Source organism: Dasypus novemcinctus, chromosome 6, assembly GCF_030445035.2.
Source record: "Dasypus novemcinctus isolate mDasNov1 chromosome 6, mDasNov1.1.hap2, whole genome shotgun sequence".
Lineage (NCBI taxonomy): Eukaryota > Metazoa > Chordata > Mammalia > Cingulata > Dasypodidae > Dasypus > Dasypus novemcinctus.
In genome coordinates, this window is record NC_080678.1 from 49318988 (window position 1) to 49343240 (window position 24253).

The window sequence follows — 24253 nt, forward strand, 5'->3', positions numbered from 1 at the left end:
TTTGTTTCAGTTCTCAATAGGTTTGAATTAGCATATATTTCCACATCTTAGGTAAGCTTTTAGCATGGACCTCAGGCATTCCATAAGCTTTTAGCATATTTGGTTTGCGCTTCCCCTGAATACTTAAAGTTTATAGATCTTGCATTGTTAAACTGTTTCCTGCTCACCAAGGGCAGTACTGCAGCCTTTTATCATCCCACACCCATAAGTCACAGATAGTTTAGGTTATCTCTGAAGAGACAAAGAGCCTCCCACCCATAGTCCACATCATTTCCCCCCTTTGCCAAAGTTTAACTTGCTAAGCTTTGGCATAATTATTGTTGGAGCTATGAGGTGGATGGCTGTTTGTTGTTTTGATTGATTATTTTTCAATCTTTAGTGTAGCATCCAGGACTGTTTTTAAAAGTTTGGAAGTTTTCATTCTGGACAGCAGAATCCTGGGGCGGGGGCCTCCTGCAGTCATCCTGCGGCCACCGGCGCTCACGTGGATTTCCAGTCAGGTTCCAGATCCATCTATTAATTTTATTTTGCCCTTGAAGAGTTTACACCTTTAATTTAAAAGGGGTAAACTTTTTGAAGGGAGACGATCTCTTTTCTGTAACTGCTTTCTGCTGGCCATGGGCTGTAGTCATTGCCTAATAAGGTGTAAAAGTCTTAATTTATTTTAACTGGAGGAAGATGGATCTGGCATTCTGTACGAAGTTGGATGAAGTTTTCATATGGTTAATAAGATGTTCATAGTATCCTGGTATCTTGGCTCCACTTAGCATGTTCTTCAACGCAGTGAGCAAGTCACAGCATCCTTGATCTTAGAGAGATTTTCCAGTATTCTACTAGCCTGGTGCATAGTGCTCTCTTGCACTATGGAACAGTGCCAGTCTGGAGGCGATATCCATTGTGCACTTGGCTGTACTGAGTCATTATTGGCTGCTGCAGGAGCTTGAAACTGCAATGTAGTTTCCATTGACTTCAGGAGCAGAACCAGAGGCTGATATAGCAAATATTTTTAATTGAGGGGTCAGTGACCAGCCTAGCCAATAACTCATATGGAGAGGCCACCTGTAATGTATTCAAGGCCTTCACAGAATGGTGCCCCGTGTGAGGCCTCTTCGCCCTCGCGCAGCGGTCCAGCCCAGAGTCCATTCTCCCGGACGCCTCTCCACTTCCCCTCTCCTTTCGCCCCTTCGTGTCTTCGGTGTTGTTGTCTGTATAATCGTCCCTCTAATCGGCGCTTGGTGTCTCGCTGAACTCGCTCCCTCGGATTGGTCTGTGCATATATGTAATCTCTTGTGGCAGCGGCGGTCTGAGCCTGGCCGAGGGACGGGTGGCCGTGGGCCAGGCAACTCTTCCCGGAGGCGAGGGTGAGGCGGGAGACTTGGCCGAGTCTCTGGCGGAGGCGTGCAAGGTGTGGAGGAGACTTGGCCGAGTCTCCGGCGGAGGCGTGCAAGGTGTGGAGGGCGGCGGGGACGAAGGAGACGAGACACCCTTGTGGAGCTGTAACAGAGCCCTGTGTTTCTTTTTGTTGCGTCATCTTGCTATGTCAGGTCTCCATGTGTGCAGTGCTATTCTTGGGCAGGCTGCACTTTCTTTCATGCTGGGTGGCTCTCCTTACGGGGCGCATTCCTTGCGCATGTGGCTCCCCTACGCAGGGGACACCCCTGCGTGGCACGGCACTCCTTGCGCGCATTAGCACTGTGCATGGGCCAGCTCCACACGGGTCAAGAAGGCCCGGGGTTTGAACAGCGGACCTCCCATGTGGTAGGCAGACGTCCTATCCATTGGCCCAAGTCCACTTCCTTAAACACATTTTAAATAGGACCTTTTGATGAGGTTACTTCAGTTAAGTTGTGTCGCACCACAATCAAATGGGTCTTAATCCTATTACTGGAGTCCTTTATAAACAGAATGAATTCAGACATGAGAAAGAAAAAGCTACAGAAGCGAAAAGCTGAAATCAGTGGAACCCAGAAGAGAGGGGAGAGACCAGCAGATGCACCATGTGCCTTACCATATGGCAGAGGAGCCGGGGATTGCTGGCAGCTAGGCTTTGGGAAGAAAGCATCACCTTGATGGTGACTTGATTTGGACATTTTCCCAGTCTCTAACCCTAAGTGAATAAATTCCCACTGTTTAAGCCAAACCGTTTCATAGTATTTGTTTGGAGCAGCCTAGGAAACTAAAATAAGGAAGGAACATTCCCTGTCTCATTTTATGAGGCCAACATCACCCTAATTCCACAATATATCACAAGAAAAAAAATTACAGACCAATATCCCTTATGAATATAGATGCAAAACTCAACAAAATACTTGCAAACTGAATCTAACAGCATGTTATAAGGTCACTCCAAGATCAAGTGAGATTCATCCCATGTGTGCAAGAACGGCTCAACATTAGAAAATCTATGTTAAATACTACATTAATAGAACAAAAGGAAAAAACCCACTGCATGATCATCTCAGTTGATGCAAAAAAAGCATTTGGCAAAATCCCGCATCCCTTCTTGATAAAAATTTCTTAGAAAATTAAGAGTAGAAAGAAACGTCTTCAACATGAAAAAGAGCATGTATGAAAACCAGCAGCTAACATCATAATCAATAGTGAAAGACTAAAGCTTTCCCTCCAAGATCAGGAACAAGATAAGAATGTCCACTGTCACCACTCTTACTCAACATTATACTGGTAGTTCTAGTCAGAGGAATTAGGAAAGTAAAAGAAATAAAAGGCATCTAAATAGGAAAAGCAGAAGTAAAACTTTCCCTATTGGCAGAAGAGATGATCCTAAATATAGAAAGTCCAGAAAAATCTACAACATAACTGCTAGAGCTAATAAATGAATTCAGCAGAGTGGTGGGGTATAAAAACACTATTTAAAAATCAATAGTATATGATAATGGTTTTTTTTTTTTGAGTAATGAAAATGCTCTAATATCGAAGTGATGAATATGCAACTTGGTAATTATACCAGATGCCATTGATTATACACTTAAAAGAAATCAAAGAAGACCTAAATAAATAGAAGGACATTCTGTGTTCATGGATTGCAAGACTGAATGTTTATTTTAAAGATCTCATTTCTCCAAAAGTGACTGTGTATTCAGTGCAATCCCAATCCTATTTCTCTGTCTGCTTTGTGTAAAACCATGTTGTAAAGAATAGCTGGCTGCTTTGTACTGCTTATATAGTCGTGAGAGAGTCCTTGGTAATAATTACAATTCTCAATTACCAATATAAGAAAACAAACTTTTTTTTTTTTGCTATTTATTTATTTTTATTGACTTTGTAATAATATTACATTAAAAATATATATATATGAGGTCCCATTGAACCCCACCACCCCCACCCCACCTCTCCCCCCCCCTCCCAGCAACACTCCTTCCCATCATCATGACACATCCATTGCATTTGGCAAGTACATCTTTGGGCACCTCTGCACCTCATGGTCAATGGTCCACATCATGGCCCCTACTCTCCCCCATTCCATCCAGTGGGCCCTGTGAGGATTTACAGTGTCCGGTGATTGCCCTTGAAGCACCATCCAGGGCAGCTCCATGTCCCAAAGACTCCTTCACCTCTCATCTCTTCCTGCCTTTCCCCATACCCATCAGCCATCATGTCCACTTTTCTCAATCCAATGCCACCTTTTCTATGTGGACATTGGATTGGTTGTGTCCATTGCACCTCTATGTCAAGAGGAGGCTCAGATTCCACATGGATGCTGGATGCAATCCTCCCACTTTCAGTTGTAATCACTCTAGGCTCCATGGTGTGGTGGTTGTCCTTCTTCAACTCCATCTTAGCTGAGTGTGGTGAGCGCAATAAGTCAGATTGTAGGTGCTGGAGTCTATTAAGGCTCAGGACCTGGCTATTACATTGTCAGTCCAGAGATTCAAATCCCCTAAATATATCTTAAACCCTGACACTAACTGCACCTCCAGCACATTAGCATGAAAGTCTTATGAAGAGAGATCCCATCTGAGTCCAGATTCATCACACATAAACACCAGTTCCAAAGAGGGGCCATCTGACCTGGTAGTTAACCCCATCGGCCATGACCATAACTCCCATGGGTCTCTTTAGCCCTCGAAGGAACCGATATCTGGGGGTTGTATCTGCTTTATCTGTCTCTCAGACTCTGCTCAGTTGTGCATAAGGGCAATCCTTCTGACAGCCTCCAGACTCTTTTTTAGAGACTCGTAGCCATATGAACTCATTTCTCCTTTCCATTTCCCCCTTACATTAGGTCAAACAGCATTTTAAAGTCATGTTATTTTATGTAGACAGGGATATTCCGCTGATCTGCGTTGAACCTTCCGTATAAGGTCATTTTCCAGTTGCATCATCAGTTGGTAGTTGATAGTGGTCCCTCGGTGCCAGGGAGGCTCATCCCCGGGTGTTATGTCCCACGCTGGGGGGAAGGCATTGCATTTACATGCTGAGTTTGGCTTCGAGACTGGCCACATTTGAGTAACATGAAGGCTGACAGGAGGAAATTCCCAGGCACAATGCTGCTCTAGGCCTTGTTCTTATTTTAGGCTTAAGGAAACAAACTTTGACCAGGGAGTTCTGCCAGGCTTCCATGTAAGCATAGCTTCTCTTCCCATCTGGCATCTCATCGCTGGCACACTCTTCTAAGGACGAGAACAATTTATTAACTACCATACTTAGCATATGTTAAAATTAGGAATTTTTATGTATTAATCTTGGTCTGTTTTTGTCCTAGAAAATTCTGTCGTGCAGACATTTTCTGATGAGCCCAGTTGGTAACAATAGGGAATTGATTAAACTTATTTGGACTTAGTGCTTTCTTTCAAGTTGTTACAAATACATCATAATGATTTATTTGTAGTAGTGATCTGATTGTAGCTGATTTATTTGTAGTAGTAACATGATTGCAGCTGCTTTTATGCTTTTCCTGAAGGATGTGGGAAGTAGGCCCAAGGGAGCACATACTCTTTTCCCCAGTTTAGGAAGCCTATTAGTATGAGGTTAAGTCCTATAACAGAGCTCTCATAGCTGACTACCTATTACAGCACATTCTTGAAGTCAGTTATGGGGTGTTTGAGGGAAAAGTTCCAAGTATTCATTGGCAAAGAATTATAAACTAAAAGTGTTATGGTGGAATAGCATAGAAAAACATTTTATATACATTGGAAATCTGTGTCATTCTCTTTATTGAAGTTTCTCAAGGGCCAGTAGAGGCAGGGACAACAGCTCTAAATTACCTGTGAGATGTAAAACTTCACCTGCATGAGGGGGAGGGGGTTCTAGAGCAAAATATGTAAATTTTTCCACCTGAAAGAAGTAAAGATTTCTTAATGTTTTTAAAAAAATTCTATGAGCATTGTTTGCAGAAACAGAAAAGCCAGTTATGAAGTTTATTTGAAAGGGTAAGGGGCCCCAAATAGCCAAAACCACCTTGAAAAAAAAGAGCAAAGTTGAAAGACTTACGCTTCTTGATTTTAAAACTTATTACAAAGCTATGGTGGTTGAAACAGCATGGTACTGGCACAAGAACAGACATATAGATCAGTGGAATCAAACTTAAAGGTCAGAAATAGATCTGCACATTTATGGCCAATTGATTATTGACAGGGGTGTCAGGTCCACTCAAATAGGAAAGAACAGTCTCATTAACAAATAGTACTGGGAAAACTGGATGGCATATGCAAAAGAATGATTGGGGACCCTGGTCTCATACCATATACAAAAATTAACTCAAAATGCATCAAAGACCTAAATATGAGATCTAGAACTATAAAACTCTTAGAAGAAAACATAAGGAAGCATCTTTAGGACCTTGTATTAGGCAGTGGATCCTTAGACTTTACACCAAAAGCATGAACAACAAAAGAAAAGAAAAGAAAAGATAAATGGAACTTCACCAAAGTTAAGAACTTTGTGTATTAAAGGACTTTATCATGAAAGTGAAGAGACAACCTACAGAATAGGAGAAAATATTTGGAAATCATATATCTGATATGGGTTTACTATCTAGAAAATATAAAGAAATATTACAACTCAACAACAAAGAGAGAAACAACCCAATTAAAATATGGCCAAAGATTGGAATAGACATTTCTCTAAAGAGGATTTATAAATGGCCAAAAAGCACTTGAATAGAGGCCAAACATCATTAGCTCTCAGGAAAATACAAATCCAAACCACAATGAGATACCATTTCACGCCCACTAGAATGATAGCAATTAAAACAACAACAGGGAAGTGGATGAGACTCAAGCAACTGAGCTCCTGCCTACCACTGGGAGATCCTGAGTTCAGTTCCTGGTGCCTCCTGGAGAAGATGAGCAAGACAGTGAGCTGGCACAATGGGCAGGTGTGGCAAGCTGATGCAACAAGACGCAACAAGGAGACACAGAGGAAAGACAGCGAGAGACATAACAAAGCAGGGAGCGGAGGTGGCTCAAGCGATTGAGCACCTCTCTCCCACATGGGAGGTCCCAGGTTTGGTTCCTGAATGGCTCCTAAAGGGAAGACAAGCAGACACAGAGAGCACACAGCAAAATGGACACAGAGAGCAGACAGCAAACACAAAACAACAGGTCAGGGGGGATTAAATAAATAAATAATCTTTAAAACAACAACCAAAAAAAAAAAATCCTGAAAAAATGACAAGTGTTGAAGAGAATGTGGAGAAATAGGAACAATCTTTCATTGTTGGCAAAAATGTAAAATGGGGGAGTGGACTTTGCTCAGTGGTTGAGCTCCTGCTTCCCATGTACAGGGTCCTGGGTTCAATCCCTGGTGCCTCTTAAACAACAACAACAAAGAATATAAAATGGTTCAGCTACTGTGGAAGAGAGTGATGAGAATAGTTGGAAACTAGATGGACAGGGACCATATCCTAACAGATTTAGAGTCAAGTGGGAAAGATAGACTTGGTTGTCTGGTATGGGTAGCCACTAGCCATATGTGGATATTTAAATAAAAATTAACTAAAATAAAAAATTCCATTTCCCAGTCCTATTAGCCACATTTCAGATGCTCAGTGGCCACTGTACAGTGAAGATACAGAAAATTTTCATCATCACAGAAAGTTCTATTGTGCTGAGATAAACTAATCATTAGGAAACTGCAGCACTATGTGATAAGTGCTATGGTATGGAAGTACAGGTTGTTATGTGATGGAATAGAGAATTACAAGCTCTTAGAAAGTTAGGAAGGGCTTCTTAATGAAAGTGACATCTGTGGTGAGTTTTGAAAGTTAAGTAGAAGTCATACATGGCGGTGGACTTGGCCCAGTGGTTAAGGCGTCCGTCTACCCCATGGGAGGTCTGCGGTTCAAACCCAGGGCCTCCTTGACCCATGTGGAGCTGGCCCATGCGCAGTGCTGATGTGCAAAAGGAGTGCCATGCCAAGCAGGGGTGTCCCCCGTAAGGGGGAGCCCCATGCTCAAGGAGTGCACCCTGTAAGGAGAGCCACCCAGTGCAAAAGAAAGTGCAGCCTGCCCAGGAATGGCGCTGCACACACGGAGAGCTGACACAACAAGATGATGCAACAAAATGAAACAGAGATTCCTGTGCCGCTGACAACAGAAGCAGACAAAGAAGAAGACGCAGCAAAATAGACACAGAGAACAGACAACCCCGGGGGGTGGGGGGAACGGGGAAGGGGAGAAAAATAAATAAAAAAATTAAAAAAAAAAAAAAGTAAAAGTCATACAAGGTGCAAGAACTGGGCATTATTTCAGAAGTAACCTGCAGAAAAGCCTGAAAGTGAAAAGAATAAGATATATTGGATATACTACAAGCTCAGTATGTTTGGGGCATGGATTTGGGGTGTGGGATAGGGAGTGTCAAGAGTGAGACAGGAGATGGAGGAAGATGCCAGATCATATAAAACCTTGTACAACATGTTTAGAAGTTTAGGTTTGGCAGCTAATTTCTTTCTTTAGTTTCTTTCCTTGATAACTATATCATGGTTTGCTTAATCAAAAATCTGTAAAGCTTAAGTGTTAAGTTGGGCAAATGTCAATTGGTGGAAACTTACTTTAGTCTTCCTAATTGTCATGATACCAAACAAGGTTACTGTCTTTAAACTATAATGCCAAAAATTTGTTCTTGATATTCAGTATGAAATGACACTCAGTGTTTATATTCCAGTTTTTAGAAAATGAAAATATATATCCTTGGGGGAAAGGCTATCTGTTTAGCTGTGTGTGTACTTTCTTCATTACTCTGTTAATTTTATTTTAGGGTGATGAGGAAACATTTGAAAATTATTATCGAAAACAAAGAAAGAAACAGGCAAGACTGGTGTTGCAACCCCAGTCAAGTATGGTAAGTATGTAAAAATACTGAATTGAGTATGTTGTCACTTTTTATCCCCTCACTTGCTTTAATTTCTTCATAGCATGTGTAACTGTTCATTCAACAACAAATATTTATTGTAAACCTACCATATCCAATCATTGGTTTAGGTGCTATGGGTATAGCTCTTTCATGAGCTTACATTCTAGTTGGGAAGATAGACAGTGAACAAAAAAATAGTGAATAAATAAAAAGATAAAGTAAATATATAAAATATCAGGGGGGTGATAATTGCTGTGAAGAAGGGGAAATTAGTTTCTGGCAATATGGTGTTCGGTGTACCTTAATAAACTTTCATACTGAAGAAACAACTAAAGAAGCTGGATTAAAAAATTTTTTTAAACCTGAAATTCATTTTTCAGTGTACCTAGGATCAGGCAAGAAAGTAAAGACTACTCAGTCCAAAAATTAACTGAAGATGGAACTGTAGTATATCTTTGTTGTGATACAAACGTGAATTTGTATGTGAAAACTCATAGAAACTATGTACACATAGAATGAATTTTATTATATGTACTTTATGCCTTCAATACATTTGACTCTGAAACAAACCAACAAACAGGAAAAGCTAAAGGAGGCAGACACCCTGATAAGTTTAATGAAGCACTGAATGTAGCTTTTATCCTTGGCGAATCTGTTGTATGGGGAAATATCAGGCTAAGATAATTAGAGATTGTCACCCTTGAAAAACTGAACTCCAAAGGATTACATCCCCATTACTATTACGATCTAGAGCTATAACCATCGAACAAAACTTTCCTGCTCCCACTGCCAAATACTGTAAGGAAAATTACCTATGTCACTTTGTATTGAGTAAACAGAGAAAATAATCCCTCTAAAATTCATAACATGCAACTTTGCACATGTATCTGCAACCCAGATTCATTCTTCATAGAGAGTTAAAAAATCTCAAACCAAGAAGTTAAAGCAAATGCAGATTTTCTCTGAGGGCTCCATCTTCATAGCAGAGTTAAAGAATATCCACAGTGAAAGTTCCAAGGAAACTAGCAATTCACAGTCAAAAAAAATTCCCAGACAAGTGAGAAGCATCAGAAGTACAGACAAAACAATAGATCCTAAAAAAACTTGCAGTATTTGAATTATTAGCATGTGTGTGTGTATATACTACTTAATATGTTTAAAGAAATAAAAAATGCAAGTTTGCTTATATGAATAGGGAAAAAGAAACTAAACGAATGATTTAAAAAATGTGAGGGAAAATCAGGTAGAACATCTAGAAATTAAAGATAAAACTGAAATTTAAAATGTTGATGATTTTTTAGTTGATCTGAAGTACTTATCTAGAAAGCATTTAGAGAAACAAAATGATAAAAATACAGAAGAGAAACATACATAGAAGATGTAAGTCTAAAGTTAAAATTTCAGAAAAAGAGTCTAGAATAAATGGGATAAAATAATATTTGAGAATATAATGGCTGAGAATTTTTCAGGAAAGATGACAAATAGAAATTCACTAGTCAAGCCCACTAATCCAAAATAGATTAACTAAAAGGAAATCCATTCCTAGAGACCTTATACTAAAACTGCAGAACACCAAAGATAAAGAGAAAATAGATCACTGTGAAAAACACCTTTAGCCAAAGTAATCTAATTTCATTTATAGAAAACTATACCCAAAACAGCAGAATACACTTGCTTTTCAAGTGCAAATGGAAGGTTCACCAAGGTTGACCACCTCTAGGCCATAAAACAAATCTCATCACATATATAAGACTTGAAACTCAACTTCAAGGAAAATGGCAGAGTAAGGAGCTCCAGGACTCAGTCCTCAAAAGCAGCTCGTCAATAGGCAGGAACTATCTGGAATAACTGTTCAGAGGCTCAGGAGGCCAGGGGCGCACTGTACAACTCTCAGGGAAGAGTGAGAAGAAAAAATTTTGAATACTTAGCTCCACCTGGCAGGGATGAGTGGTAAAAAAAAATTTTGAATACTTAGCTCCCCCTGGCTGCTGGAGGTGGGCCGCCTTGGGGTCTGGTCCCTAGCTGGTTCAGCAGATGGAAAGGGACTTAGAAGTCCTCTTCTTCAAGAATGGGGGGTGGAGTACAGTCAAGCTCCGATCTTGGCTCTTGATGGGTGAGTTTGGATAGCTGGATCCTGGCTCTTAGCTGCTGTTTCAGCATGCACTGGACAGGGACAGCTCTGGCCACTGTTTCAACCCTGCCCCCAACAGGGGTGGATATGGTGGAGGTTTAAAGTCGTAGAACCTTCTTAGGGCTGCAGGGAACAGTTTGCCGAAGAATGCTGTCTTCTGGGCAGGCCAGGAAAGTGCAGCTTTGTGGAATCATCAAAATGGCTCTGGTGTCTTTCCTGATCCTCTCTCCAGGGCTCTTTAGAATTGGTGTGTTTCCCTTTCATGGGTTCCTAGGAAACACTGTCTTGTGAAAGTTCTCTTCCAGGTGACTCTCCTCCCAGAATTTGCCCTCCAGGCAAAAGCAGCTAGAGGCTGTGAAAGGAGTGTAAAACAAAAAACAAAAAACAAAAACTATAGAAACAAAACAGAAACAAACAGAACATATCAAGAGATCAAGATTCCTGGAGAAGGAAGAAAGGAAGCTTTCTCTTGGGGGTGAAAAAATTGCATAACTAGTACAATCTTAAAAATTGTACCACATATCCAGGATAAATCACACAAAGCAGAGCTGGAAAACTCTGATCAAACATGAGCAATTCTAAATTTCTAGAATAAGTTGAACTAAATGTCAAAGAAGAAACTGAACACAAAACCAATCAATAGTAAAACCCTAGGCCAGAGAGAGAAACCGGTCTTCAGAGTAAACTCATCAAGATAAGTAGATGCCTAGACATCAGCAAAATATTATAAGCCATACTAAGAAACAGGAAAATATGGTCCAGAGGAACAAATTAGAACTTCAGAGGAGTGGGAGCAAATGTGGCTTAAGCTGTTGAGTGTCTGCCTCCCACTTAGGAGGTCCTGGGTTCAGTTCCTGATGCCTCCTAAAGAAAACAAACAATAAGCAAAAAAAACCAAAAAGCAAACAGACTAGGGAGCCAACTCAGGGGAGCCAATGTGGCTCAGTGCGTATGAGGTCCTGGGTCCTAGTAGCTAAAACAAACAAAAACTTCAGAGGAGGTATAGAAGTTAAAACAACTAAACAATGATGTCCAAATAAATTTCCTAAATCATTTCAAGGAGATGAAGAAAATATATGGCTAAAGAGATAAGGTATTAGCAAGATGCTGGGTGAGCCTAAAGAATTTGAAAATATAGAAAGAAACAAAAATTAGGGGAATGAAAGCCACAATAGAAGAGATTAAAAATACACTAGTTGGGAAGTGGACTTGGCCCAATGGATAGGGCATCTGTCTACCACATGGGAGGTCTGCGGTTCAAACCCCGGGCCTCCTTGACCCATGTGGAGCTGGCCCATGTGCAGTGCTGATGCGCGCAAGGAGTGCCCTGCCATGCAGGGGCATCCCCCGCATAGGGGAGCCCCATGCACAAGGAGTGCGCCCTGTAAGGAGAGCCGCCCAGTGTGAAAGAAAGTACAGCCTGCCCAAGAATGGTGCTGCACACATGGAGAGCTGACACAACAAGACGACGCAACAAAAAGAAACACAGTTTCCCAGTGCCGCTAATAAGGATAGAAGCGGTCACAGAAGAACACACCGAATGGACACAGAGCAGACAACTGGGCGGGGGGGGGGGGGGTAGTAAGGGGAGAGAAATAAATAATAAATCTTAAAAAAAAAGAATACAAAAATACACTAGTGGCATACAACAGCAGTTTTGAACAGGCAGAAGAAAGAATTGGCTAACAAGAAGACAGGATGATTAAAATCTTACAAGACTGCAGAACAGATAGAAAGTCATGGAAAAAATTGAAGAGTGTCTCAGGGATTTGAATGACAGCATGAAATGCACAAACATACATATCATGGTTTTTCCAGAAGAAGAAAAAAGAGAAAAGGGGCAGAAAGAATATTTGAGGAAATAACCAGAAATTTCCCAACTTTTATGAAAGACATAAACATACATCCAAGAAGCAAACAGAATACAGACCTATTCTAATCAGACCCTTACTAATCAGATGTCAAATGCCAAAGATAAAGATTGAGAATTCTGAAAGCAGCAAGAGAAAGGTCTTCAGCACATACAAGGGAACTGTAATCAATAAAACTAAGCACTGATTTCTTATTAGTAACCATGGAGGAGAGAAGGCAGTGGTAGGATATATTTAAGGGAGTGAAAGAGAAAAACTGCCAGCCAAGAATTCTTTGTCCATCAAAACTGTTCTTCAGAAATGTGGGAGAATTTAAAACATTCTCAGGTAAACAGAAACTGAGAGAGTTTGTCAACAAGAGACATACCCTACAGAAATACTAAAAGGAGTTCTGAAGGCTGAAAGGAAAAGGCACCAGAGAGTGTTGGACTAGCGTGTAGAAATGATTACCAGTAAGGGTAACTAAAAGGGTAAAAAGAGAGACAAGAAGATATGACATATAAAAACCAAAGGACAAAATGATTGAAGTAAGTAATGCCTTTACAGTAATAGTGTTGAATGTTAATGGATTAAACTCCCAGTCAAAAGACACAGATTATCAGAATGGATTAAAAAAAATTGTGATCCAACTGTATGCTGTCCACAGGAGACTCACCTTAGATCCAAAGACACATAGGTTAAAATGTTATTCATGTAGTAGAGGGGGGGAAATGCTAGAATGATAAAAAATATATATATTCTTGTGTCTTAGAGTTGATAAAATATGCTAATTCTGAGTCTGTAAACACTTAATAACACAACATGAAATATTTAACTCAAAATTGCCAGAACTACAAGGAGAAAAAGAGAGAAATCCATAAGCATAGTAGACCTTTTAAACACTTCTCAGTATTTTATAAACCAAGTAGATAGATATTAACTAAAAATACAGAACATGACTAACAGGCTTAATGTAATGAAATATGTAGACTCCTGTTCGCAACAACTGTAGAAACATATTCTTTTCAACCACACATGGAACAGTATAAAATTCCTAAATGTGAACTGTGTTATAATGCAAATATCTGGAAATATCAAAGATTTGGTGTCATGTGGACTACGTTCTCTAATCACAGTGCTCTTAAGCTAAAAATTAGTAACAACCCCCCCCAAAAAAATCTAAAAAAAACCTCCAGATGTTTGAAAAATTTTATTACATTTATGAAATATGTAAAATACTTTTGAGCTTCTTTGAAATAAATATTTCATGTAACTTCTATGAATGAAAGTCAAATGATCAAATATTTTCCTACTATGCCTTTTGTGAAAGTAATATGTTAAAATGATGAAAAACAGGCAACTGTGGACCATTTTATGGAATTTGACTTTTATTGTGAATCAAATGAAAAGTCATTGGAAGGTTTTTAACAGGATATAATTTTCTGATTACTGTTTTTAAATATTATCACTTTTGCTGTTGTCTGGAGAAAAGACTTGTAGGAGGCAAGGCTGGAAGCTGGGGTGACTAGGTAGGAGGATAATGTAATAGTCCCAAGTGAGAGATGGGGGTGGCTTGAACTAGCCTGCTGAGAAGGGTGTTCTGAAATCATATTTATTTTTTAACTTGTTCATTGTCTATTTCCTTTTGAATATGATATTTCATGAGAGTAAAAACTTCTCGTTATTTGCCAGTACATTTTTGGTGCCTAGAAAAGCATGCAGCACATAGTAGGCTCTCAATAAATATTTCCTAAATCAATGAATGTTGTAGATACTTGAAATTTACTTTTATGTTACTGCTATTTATTGGTTTAAATTAATTTTTATTTTTCATTTAAAGCATGAAACAGTTGATGGCCATAGAAGATATTTCACTCAAATTGTAGGGTATGTATTCAATATGGAAATAACTATTTATTATTAATATTATATTAAATGCCAGAAGTAATTATTTTGAGTTTGTTGTTATAAACACTTTATGTTATAAATTGCTTTTTTTAGGTTCTTTGTAGTGGAAGATCACATTTTACATGTGACCCAAGGATTAGTGACCAGGGCATACACTGATGAACTTTGGAACATGGCCCTCTCCAAGATAATTGCTGTACTTAGAGCTCATTCAGTAAGTGAGACAATATGTGTTACTACATTTTTAATTCAGTTACTTCAAGAACTTAAAAAATGAGTAATGTTAGGGGAAAACTACTCTGTCATTCAGAAATTTTTAAAAAATTGTTCAGTTTTGGAAGTAGTAATGTCAGGATTTTTGCAGCTGACTCAGACATCCCCACATACCTTTAGTCCAGCATTACAGAATATGAAAAATTAAGTTGGTCTCTTCATTCTCAACTGAGCTCTTTTTTGGCTTACTGAAAAGCATCATGTGTAAAGGATTTAAAATTATCACTCCAATTTCTTTGTTTCTAAAACACATTCTATTAAAACATAATGAAATTAGTTCTTTGATGCAATAATACTACAATGATTAATTTCTTAAAGATATGTAATTGCCAAAACTTGAATTTAGTTGAAATAACAGAGCTTATGTAATGACTCTTTGTTAATTAAAGCCAAATTATCAAATACTTTCCTAATATGCCTTTTGTGGAAATAATAAATATGTGAATATTATAAAGATCTATTGAAATTAATAACTACTCAATATTAATAGATCTTTCCTTAAGATAATTTTAGTAGTTTACCTTCAGTAAAATCTCTCCATATTTAAAATTTTATACTTGTTATTATTAATAATAGTTTTATTGTTGATAAGGGAGATTTAAAATATTTGGAAGGAGGATTGTTAGCTTATGATATTTAAAATATAAATAAACTAATTTTTATTTCTCAGGTATGTTGGTTCTCAACTTGATGCCAGTATTTATCCAATAAACTACAACTTTTAAAAAATATATTAATAAAAAACATTACATTTTATTATGATTTATCTTCAGCTCTAAATATATGAACTTATAGCATGCTACCTATTCCATGATATCAAATATGAAGTCATAACATATTAAATGTAACATACTACACTCATATTAAATGCTCTTAAGGAGATAAGGTGAATTTAACTCTTGCTTTGAAATTAATAATTTTCTTTTGATAAATTATTAAGGAAATACTTGTGTGTCATTCTTATATTGAAAAAGTAATATATTTCATCTTTTATAAGAGAGAGTAAATAAATAATAGAAAGTTAAAAATAATGGTCTTTAATCTTTAAGCTTAAAATTACTATATCCTTAAAAATCTAAAGATTTTTAGAAGTATAAGCATCATTGCTTTCACTAACATTTAGTGGTACAAATTGCAGGAAAAATTTTTTTCATAAAGTAGTTACCTTTACATATGTGATGTTATTTATATGATCTTTTCCTAAGAATTTTTACTGAATAGAAGGCTCAATTGTTGATCTAACTTACCAAGATTTAAAATTTATTGTAAGTTTGGCAGATTCAAATAAAAGACAAAAATTAGGATTATTTTTCTAGTCTCTTTTTAACCAAATGACTGTTTTTGTTATTTGTGTGTTCCATCTCTTCCCACTCCCCCAGTCTTACTGCACTGATCCTGATCTTGTTTTGGAGCTGAAAAACCTCATTGTAATATTTGCAGATACTTTGCAGGTGGGTGATAACCTTACATTTAAGCAGTGGCTAATTTGAGCACTTAAATATATATAAAATATATTTTATAAATACTACCACAACTATATTACCAAAACTCTCATTTATGGTAGTAATGCGTAGTAATAATAGTGAATTATTTGTAACTAGGTGTTTGCTTTTGTATTGCTATTCTCCTCTTAGCCAGGACTATTTATACCACCTCCTTTCCAATATTGAAACTTGGACAAACCTCAGGGAATATGACCAGCTTCTTAAATATTGGCCTAATTCAGTTAAAATAGATAAAGTATTTTTGCAGTGGGAAAAAAAAAAGTATATTACACATTGAATAGTGGGAGGAACCCTGAACTAGAAATTAGAAGATACAAGTTCTCCCTTAGATCAGTGAACATGGTTTCTGGAGTCACACAGACCCTGAGTTTACGTTGTGCTTCTGCTAGTAACTAATCGTATGCCTGCAAGTTCTCTACGTCTTAGAACCTCCTTTGTGAGAATGACTTTATTAATTACTAATTCTCAGAATTTTTTTGAATTTTAAATGTAATATGTATGAAACACATAGTGTTAAAACTATATGTACTCATTCCCTTTCTTCCTAATTTGAGGTTTGCCACACATGTTGTATAACGGTGAAAAAATTGCTTTATTTCTTTGGGTCTTGTTTTTTTTCTTCAAAATATGATTAAAATGGAATTACTTTAAAAACTTGGGATTTTGTGATTTTTTTTCAGTATCAAATTTCAAGACTTCTGGCTTGTCCTCCCTCCTTGATTATGGATAATGATAAAGAATTGTGTTTCGTTTTCATGCTTAAATTTATGGAATTCTAAGGTTGGAAGTAACTTTTCATGAAAAATAGGCTAACATTTTCTAATGTGTGATAATAGGTATTACTTAGAAAAGGGTTCTGTGGTCAAAAATATTTGGGAAATGCTAAGTGAAGTAAAATATGTTTCTTTTCTAAGATCCTTTCTCAGAGCAAATTTATGTCATAGATTTCCAAAAGGGAGATTACTATGCAGCATTTTCTTAATATATTTGACCCTGGAATATTTTTTCCCCTTAGATATAGAGCTTCATAATATGCTTTGGGAAATGCTAATTTAAACTGTTTATTTTTGCTTTATCACAAGAGTCTTTTCATCCTAGAATAATAGCTGTCCATTTTCTTCTTAAACCTAAGAGATTTTATACGCTCCTTTAGTAAATTATTTTTTTGCCTTATATCTTTATTCAGTTGGTATGATTTATACAAATTTTCATAAAATTTGGGTCAAATGTATTTACAGTACTGATATCTGTACAGTAAAACCTTTAATAAGCTTTATTGGGGGCTTCCTTAATCTTTTGGGCCCACCTTTAAGTAATTTGAAGAAGTTTTGCTATCCTTAATGACTTAAAGAATTGCTACTCAAAATATGGCTTGGGGTTGGCTTCCCACATAAGAGGTCCCAGGTTCAATCCCTGGCCCCAGTACCCGCCCCCCCACACACACACACATACAAAGTGGTTTGGGAACCTTTGGTCTGGAAATTGTTATGGGTCCATAACAAGAGTAAGATATAACTGATTTATGTTCTGACAGAAATGTCAGTTAACCTTTTTGGTAACAAGACTTAATGCTGTATATTCTGATGTAATCTCCTTACCTCTTTGTGTACTGTAGCAGTTCCTAGACTGGCACTTTTAGTATAACTGAATCTAGAGTATATGATATGGTTCCAAGGAACTCTCCAGAAAATCAAAAGAAAAATAAAAGTCAGTATCAGGTAATAGAGGCATTGGAAAAGCAAGAGAGCTATGTACATTAACCGTCATAAAGGTACCTCTCTAATCTTACTTCTTTCAAAAGAGCTGAAGAAGACAAACTAGCCCTTTCTTACTTATTCAGAAATTCTGCAGTTTTTTTCATTTCATTGAAAATGAACAGGCTCAGTCTTAGGTAGATGTTATACCGAATTAATAAATGCTGTCTTTTTAGGTTATCCCTGTCAATTGAGTATTTGGGGGGGGGGGCGGGGGGAGGTTTGTTCTTTTCATCAAAACTGATTAAAGAATGTTGGATAATAGGCATCTTCCCATCCTAAGGAAATTTTTTTAAAAAGTCAGTATATCATTATTTAAAATAAAGCTGACTAAACAGTAAAGTAAAAAGTTAACACTGGCATATTTATAGTTCTGCTCAATACTGATTAGGCAAATCAGAACTAGACGTTTATTCATTTTCTTCTGTTAAACATTTTTTAGCACCCACTGTGTGTTAACAGCTAGATGATGGAAAATGGTAGAGACATAAAAATCAGTAGGAAGAGACTTAAAAATCCTTGCCTTCAAGAAATTCACAGTTTAGTTGTATACAAAATGTTTAATAAGGCATATTAATATAGCAATATGTTAAAGAGCTTTGGGCTCACAGAAGATAGAATGACTAAAATAGATTCTAGGAGTTGGGGAAGGCTATGCAGAAAGTTTGAAATGTGAACTGGATTTTAAAGATAAGTTCAGGAAGTAGATCTGAAGGAAGAGCATTAATAGCACAGAAAATAACATGCAAAGTATAGAGGTATGTGTATTAGTCAGCCAAAGAGGTGCTGATGCAGAAATTGGTTGGTTTTTATAAAGGGTATTTATTTGGGGAAGGAGCTTACAGATACCAGGCAATAAAGTGTAAGTTATTTCCCTCACCAAAGTCTATTTCCACATGTTAGAGCAAGATGGCTTCCAACGTCTGCAAGGGTTCAGGCTTCCTGGGTTCCCTTCCTCAGGCTTCTTTTTCCTGGGCTCAGGGTTTCTCTCTTCCTGGGGCTTGCTTCTGTTTCCTCTGTGAGCTACCTTTCCAGGGCTCTAGCTTAAGGCTTCAGCATCAAACTCCAACATCAAAACTCCAACATCAGAAAACCCCCAACTCTGTCCTTTGCCATGCCTTTTATCTGTGAGTCCCCACCCACCAAGGGGTGGGGACTCAATACCCTAATCATAACTCAGTCATGCCCAGGTACATACCAGATTACAAATATAATCCAATATTTCTTTTTTGAATTCATCGGTAATATCAAATTGCTACAGTATGGTATGGTGAACATGAGACTGAGGGTTTGATGGTGTTGGAATCTTTACTATATGGGAGAGAACAAGAAGGGCAAATAGTGGTTATGAAACTGGTAAGGTAGTTTAACCCAGATTGTGGCATGTCTTATAGAACTTTAATAAGCCGTCTGTAGTTTTTAACCAGGGAATGACGTGATCAAATTTGTATTTTTGAATGATTTTGAGAATCTGGGCTATAAATTGAATTGAAAAAGATAGATGATAGGGATTTCAGTTTAGGAAGCTCTTATAATGGTATAGAGAAAAGATGCTAAGAACCCGAAATAAAGTCGTGGCACTGGGAATGTTTCTGGAAGGAAGAAAGGTAGATAGATGATGTAGATAATGGAAAAGAGGGATATATTTGAAAGAGATTTCTTAAGGAGGTAAAATCAAAAGAATTTGGTGACTGATTAAATAGGAAGGAGAGAGTAAGTGTAGATGATTTTCAAGTTTTTCTCTTGATCAAGTGGATTGATTATCTAACTATTAACAGATAAGAAATAGGACGAGCATTCTATTTAGTTGGAAGGGAAAGAGATAAGTTAACTTTAACGTGCTTGCTGGCCAGCTGAGTGGATGTGTCCATCAGCTTTTGGAATTATATATTTGGAACTTAGAAAGATCTAGTTAGAGATATAGATTCAGAATAATCAGAGAATGTAGTCTAAGTTGTTGAAGTCCTTAGACTTGAGATTGCACGAGAGAACTAGAAGAAAAAATTGAAGGGAGGAGAGAGAAGTTTATAAAGAAAACTAGGGTTGTTCATAGATGTAAAAAGAGAATAAGAAGAGATGTTATAGAATTCAAAGTAGAAGAGTTTCAAGAAAGAGAGGTCAGACAGAGTGAGAGGTGATTGATTTTTTTTTTTATCCCCCTCCCCTTGTGGCTTGCTTGCTGTCTGCTCTCTGTCCATTTGCTGCGTGTTCTTCTGTGTCTGCTTGTCTCCCTTTTGTTGTGTCATCTTGCTGTGCCACCTCTCCGCAGGCATGGGCCATCACCTCTCGGTGGGCGCAGGCCAGCTTGCCTTCACAAGGAGGCCTTGGGACTTGAACCCAGGGCCTTCCATATGGTAGATGAGAGCTCAAATGATTGAGTGACAGCCACTTCCTGAGAGATGATTGACTTTTATATTTAAGAGAGCAGTTTCAATAAAGGAATAGGAGTGGAAGTTAAATTGTAGTAGGTTTTTTGTCTCTGAAAGAAGTGACAGATGGAGATTCTGATATGGTTAGACTTCAATGAGTTTGAATTTGGAAAGGAATAAAGTTTGGGTGAGTATATGTTTGATGGAAAGATGTAAATTTTCCAGATATGACAGAGTCTATGTTAAATTGAGGGTACAAAAGGAAGCCAATGTTTCAGATAGAATCTGTTCCTTTTTTTTTTCTTGTATCCTATTTAGGTTCCACTTTCCAAAGCAGTCATGTAGATAACTAACCTAGATGTTTTCTCCAGTTCTTACTTCTAATACATTTTTTTAAGGCTAATACTGTAATCCTGACTGAAAAGAGAGAGAAGAAATAGAAAAATTAATCTAGTCCGATAAAACTCTTTCTAGACCATTTCTTACCTAATGCAAACTAGTAGAAAGTGAAGAGGATAATTTTTTCTATACTGTTAGAATGGCTTACAGTGTGTTAATTGATCACTTCCAAGTGATTCTCCAGTGTTCCCAACATTTTAATGAATATTTTCACAGATTTAACCTATCTGTTATTTATTTGCTATTTATTTATTTATTTTTTTAGGGTTATGGTTTTCCAGTGAACCGGCTTTTTGACCTTTTATTTGAAATAAGAGATCAATATAATGATACACTGCTTAAGAAATGGGCTGGAGTTTTCAGGTTTGTCTAAGTCATGGTGCCTTAATGTGATGAATGTTTGTCAAATGCTCAAATGATTGATTTTTGCATTTAACAGTAAAAATGCTTGTAATCTATTTTTTATTGTACTTACCTTTAGTTCTAAAGTGATCTCTGTACCAAAGTTATGCCAGTTTTTTTGTTACATAATTTTTTTCAGTAAAGATTAGATATTTGTAATGCTGTAAATATTCAAAGGTATTTTGTATTAGAGACAGAAATTTATAGGTTTTTTTATTTTTTTATTTGTATTTTTAAGGAGTTACTGGGGCTTGAACCCAGGACCTCATACATGGGAAGTAGGCACTCAGCTACTTGAGCTACATCTGCTCCCCAGAAATTTATAGTTTTAAAATTTTGTTTGGGTGATTTTCCAAATATAATTAGATTTTTTAAAATCTCAAATAATCTAATTAGGAAAATTACTTTTGCTTTAGTCGCATGCCTGCAGAGCATGGACTAAAGTATTTTAATTATCAGTATAACTTTTGAATTGCTAAAGAGAAATCTGCCCTCTCCCATTTAAAAAATTTTAAAAGCCATCCTTCCTTTCCTCCCTCCATCTCGCCTTCCATCCTAAGGAGAAAAATAAAAAGGCAATCTTGAGATCTTACATCTAGGTAATAACAGTAATGTGTCAATAATAGTATTTGATGAGATTAAAATAGAAAATATGCCAAATGACTAAATACCAGCTTGGACCTTAGTCCATATAAGTATAATTTTTAAAACTATAGAGGGCTTATCTTCTGAATTCTATAATAGAAATCTTTTTAGTATTAGCTCAGGTGGTTTACAAGGTGATACACGTCTGTTAAAATCAACTCATTAAACTTAATCCTTGTTTGAACTTTTTGTACTAGCATTCTTCTGGAGTGATAGTGTTAGCATACTGTTCCAGGTAGATATTTGGCAATCCTAATAGTTACATAAAACTATCAATTTTGATATTAAACATTTTAGGAATAGGGGTAATATTTATTATATGTGGTATTCTATAATGTATATGGCAATCTATTATATATGCTGTGATATAACGTATTGAAATAATATGCTCTGTACTTACAATGTTGGTGTTATTATCCTACCTTCTTTAGAAGGGTGTTTTCATTTTTATAGTTGTTGGTAGTTTGTATTTATCCAGCTGTTCTCTTTTCTCTATCTTAAGACTTCTAATAGTGATATTACTCTGTAAGATTGGGGAAACACTGAAATATTGTTTTCTCTCTGGGAAACTAAATGGGTTAATTCAGCTACAGATAGAGTTAACTATGTTCTCCATAGTTATGGTGAAGGAAACAAATGATAGTGTGCCAAATGTAATACGTAATTCCTAAGTTTATTTTGACCTCTATTTTCACCATCCTTCTAGATCAAACTTTTTGCTTAGATTTTTAAGAAGTAGCAGAATTTAAGCTTTACCTAACCCTAATCTTCAAAGATTTTACAAGCAGTGAGTTCACAGCAATTTATATAAGGGAAAAATAAAAGTTATAATTGGTTTTAAATAATTAAAACTTGGCTATTTCCATGATAGAATTTATAATCTGATTACTGCCATAATTTTTTTTATGTGCGGTTCTCTCCCACTATACTGTGAGTACCAAGGTTTTATTTTTGTATTTGTTTTTTTTAAAGATTTATTTATTTATTTAATTCCCCCCCTCCCCCGGTTGTCTGCTCTCTGCGTCCACTTGCTGCGTCTTGTTTCTTTGTCCGCTTCTGCTGTCGTCAGCAGCACGGGAAGTGTGGGCGGCGCCATTCCTGGGCAGGCTGCACTTTCTTTCGCGCTGGGCGGCTCTCCTTACATGGCGCACTCCTTGCACGTGGGGCTCCCCTATGTGGGGGACACCCCTGCGTGGCAGGGCACTCCTTGCGTGCATTAGCACTGCACATGGGCCAGCTGCACACGGGTCAAGGAGGCCCGGGGTTTGAACCGTGGACCTCCCATGTGGTAGATGGACGCTCTAACCACTGGGCCAAGTCCGTTTCCCGCTTATTTTTGTATTCTTGATTGCCTACCCCTAATACAGTGCCTGGGACATAGAAGGAACTCAGTGAATGTTTATAGAATTTGGTTTAGTAAATGGGTCACTATTAAGATTACATTAGGGAAGTAGACTTGGCCCAATGGATAGGGCATCTGCCTACCACATGGGAGGTCCACGGTTCAAACCCTGGGCCTCCTTGACTCATGTGGAGCTGGCCCAAGTGCAACATTGTTGCGCACAAGGAGTGCCGTGCAATGCAGGGGTGTCCCCCGCGTTGGGGAGCCCCATGCGCAAGGAGTGCACCCCGTAAGGAGAGCCACCCAGTGCAAAAGAAAGTGCAGCCTGCCCAGGAATGGCGTTGCACACACGGAGAGCTGACACAACAAGATGACGCAACAAGGGGAGACACAGATTCCCGCTGCTGCTGATAAAGATGGAAGCGGTCACAGAAGAACATATAGCCACTGGACACAGAGAGCAGACCCTGGGGCGGGGGGGGAGGGAGAGAAATAAATTTAAAAAAATAAATCTTTAAAAAAAGAGAGACTACATTAAAATTTCTGAATATAAACGTATCATTCATGAAATTCTCCTTACATATTGACTGGTTCCTTGGCATTTTTATAAAGTGGGTAGTTTTTGGTTTCCTAGTAGTAGCTTCCTTTCTTATAACTTACCTTTTAACTGTCTTTTTGAATACTATTTAGAATGAAATAGAATTAGTTGAGGCTCACTACATTAGGTGGACAGAACTTTATTTTAACTACTTTGTGCACCACCATTACTGAACCTGTGTCATTATTCCCAGTGTCTCATTAACACCTCAGACTTCTTTAGCAACTGGATATTATCCACTGCCCACACTATATCCTTCTTTTGTATTCCTTATCTCAGCAAATATTTCTCATGGAGCAAGGTATTACATCATTTATCTGGTGCCCCTACTAGAAACTTCAGATTCATCATAATTATACTTCCTCACAACCCCCATTTAGTTTTTAAGTCCTATATATCCTGCTTCTTAAGACATCTCATTTCTACCACTTTCTTTCTGCCTCCACTACTACAGCTTTAATTCAAATCCTCATCACCTTTTATTTGCATTATTTCTCAGTCTTTCTAACTGGTTTCTCTGTGTTCATTATTGGCCTTTTTCCAGACTCTCCCCCACGTATCATCCCCCTGTCTAAAACCTTTCAATGTCATACCATTGCATATAGTATAAAATCTGGGTGCCTTAGTTAATCTACTTGCCCAGCCTTTCACTAGGTCCTTCATATGCTTTATACTCCAGTAATACTGTACTACCTGTGGTTTTTACACACACCATGCTTTTTCACCTCTTAGGCCTTTACATTTTATGTTTCCTTTGTCTGAAAT

At 37.6% G+C, this 24253-nt stretch overlaps 1 protein-coding gene across 2 annotated transcripts in view; it reads left to right on the forward strand.

Annotated features, from left to right (window-relative positions):
• Positions 1–24253, forward strand: part of EXOC6 (exocyst complex component 6) — a 209937-nt gene that overhangs the window by 79564 nt on the left and 106120 nt on the right. For both annotated transcript variants that reach the window (XM_058298780.1, XM_058298781.1), the window contains exons 9-13: positions 8217–8300; positions 14134–14180; positions 14295–14415; positions 15854–15925; positions 20767–20864. In XM_058298780.1, coding sequence (XP_058154763.1) covers positions 8217–8300; positions 14134–14180; positions 14295–14415; positions 15854–15925; positions 20767–20864 — 422 coding nt within the window. The remainder of the gene's footprint in view (positions 1–8216; positions 8301–14133; positions 14181–14294; positions 14416–15853; positions 15926–20766; positions 20865–24253) is intronic.